Source organism: Neltuma alba, unplaced genomic scaffold (genome assembly GCF_004799145.2).
Source record: "Neltuma alba isolate B1F8T4 unplaced genomic scaffold, ASM479914v2 tig00012116_pilon, whole genome shotgun sequence".
Taxonomy (NCBI): Eukaryota; Viridiplantae; Streptophyta; class Magnoliopsida; order Fabales; family Fabaceae; genus Neltuma; species Neltuma alba.
In genome coordinates this window covers 496,709-498,137 of record NW_021636668.1, presented here as the reverse complement: position 1 = coordinate 498,137, position 1,429 = coordinate 496,709, and the positions used below count along the sequence as shown (strand labels likewise).

The window sequence follows — 1,429 nt, the reverse complement described above, 5'->3', positions numbered from 1 at the left end:
TTTTATTTGTGAAAGAGATAGTTTTTATTTATTTATATACACCACAGATTTATTAAAACCATAATAAAACCCTTTTATTGTCGGGGTCTTGGTTTTTTTTAATAATTTATGCGAGAGGAGAACCAACCAGCTGTTTTGTGAGCAGACAAAGCTCCAGAGCATTGTCTCACACCAGTGGGCGCAATGCGCACCGCCTTCTATGTCACCGAAGCAAGCTTCGTCTTCCCCCAATATCTTCTGTCCAATCTTCACAAAAGCTTAAAGCAAGTTCAATATATATATGTATATATATTAATTGTGTAAGAAATGGAATTCAATTCACTTCCGTTTATGAATTCTGAGTAGCTTGTGGGAAAAAAAAAAAAACACTTGTTTGTTTTTCTGCTACAATCAAGGAAAGTTCTAGAACAACTCCAGAAGCATGAGGATGAAGGTAATGAACAATCTCATGTTCTCTTCAATCTGTGATCGATGGGGCAAACAAAATTCTAGCTGAGTCGTTACGTACGTGTAAATTGTGAAGCGTTAATTATTAGGTCTCCAAAAAGCCAGTCATTCTTAGAATGGAATTCCGGACACGGCTCAAATCCCGGCCCTTGAGGGTCCGGCCGTTCCCCGTGCACACCGAGAAGGCCATTTTCCCTGCGATCCTCCTCCCGACGAGCACGTGCGGCGGAACCATCCCTTCGTCCTCCCATTCTTCCTCCAGCTGCTCCTCCGCGTCCATACACCGGAATATGCTATCCGGAATGTTCACCGGCAGCGAGTTCGCCACGATCTTGTTTGAATTCTTCCGAATCTTGCTGGACTTACTCCGCGAATTCCACTGCTGATGATGCTGATGCGGCGGCTGAGCGATGACTTCTCTGTAACTGTCGAAGAAGCACGAATCGTCATCGTCAACGAAGCTGTCGTCGTGGTCGGCGGCCGCGGCGGAGGCCTGGCGGTGGTAGTGATCGGAGAAGATGACGTCGGACTCTTGGAATTCGTCGGCCATGTCAGAGAAAATGAGAAGATTGTGACGAAAATGAGTGAAGAGAGAAAGAGAAGAGGGGGTTTGGTATTTATAGAGAAGGGGAGGGAGTGGAGGTTTGATTGGGTTTGTGTGTTGGCGTCACCATAAAGGCGTTGAGTGCGGTCCCCGCTTTCTTCCTTCCTCTCTCTAAAATTCTCTCTCTTTCCTTTGTGTGTCAGACTTAACTTTCATTTTTGTGCCTCTAATAAATAATAATAAAAAAAAGACTTATTTTGTGTGAGTCGGCTGCCTAAAATCTAAATCAGCTTCCGTTTCTTTTGGCCCACGTCTTTACTCTTTAATTTAACCCATTAACATTTTCCCTCTCTCCCACCCAATATCGCCCCTCATAATATTTTTTTTTCAATTTCTTTTTCCCCTCATTTTATCTTCACGTTGCCTACTTACTTCACA

General features: G+C 43.7%; 1 protein-coding gene across 1 annotated transcript; it reads right to left on the bottom strand.

The window, feature by feature from the left end:
• Window positions 1–258: 258 nt before the first annotated feature.
• LOC114722962 (uncharacterized) lies at window positions 259–1,042 on the bottom strand. The gene has a single exon (XM_028909082.1). The coding sequence runs from the start codon at window positions 995–997 to the stop codon at window positions 533–535; it is 465 nt and encodes a 154-aa protein (XP_028764915.1). The 5' UTR covers window positions 998–1,042; the 3' UTR covers window positions 259–532.
• Window positions 1,043–1,429: the final 387 nt, after the last annotated feature.

Excerpts from the sequence above, each read along its gene's own strand:
- LOC114722962 (XM_028909082.1), bottom strand. The coding sequence starts at position 997 with ATGGCCGACGAATTCCAAGAGTCCGACGTCATCTTCTCCGATCACTAC.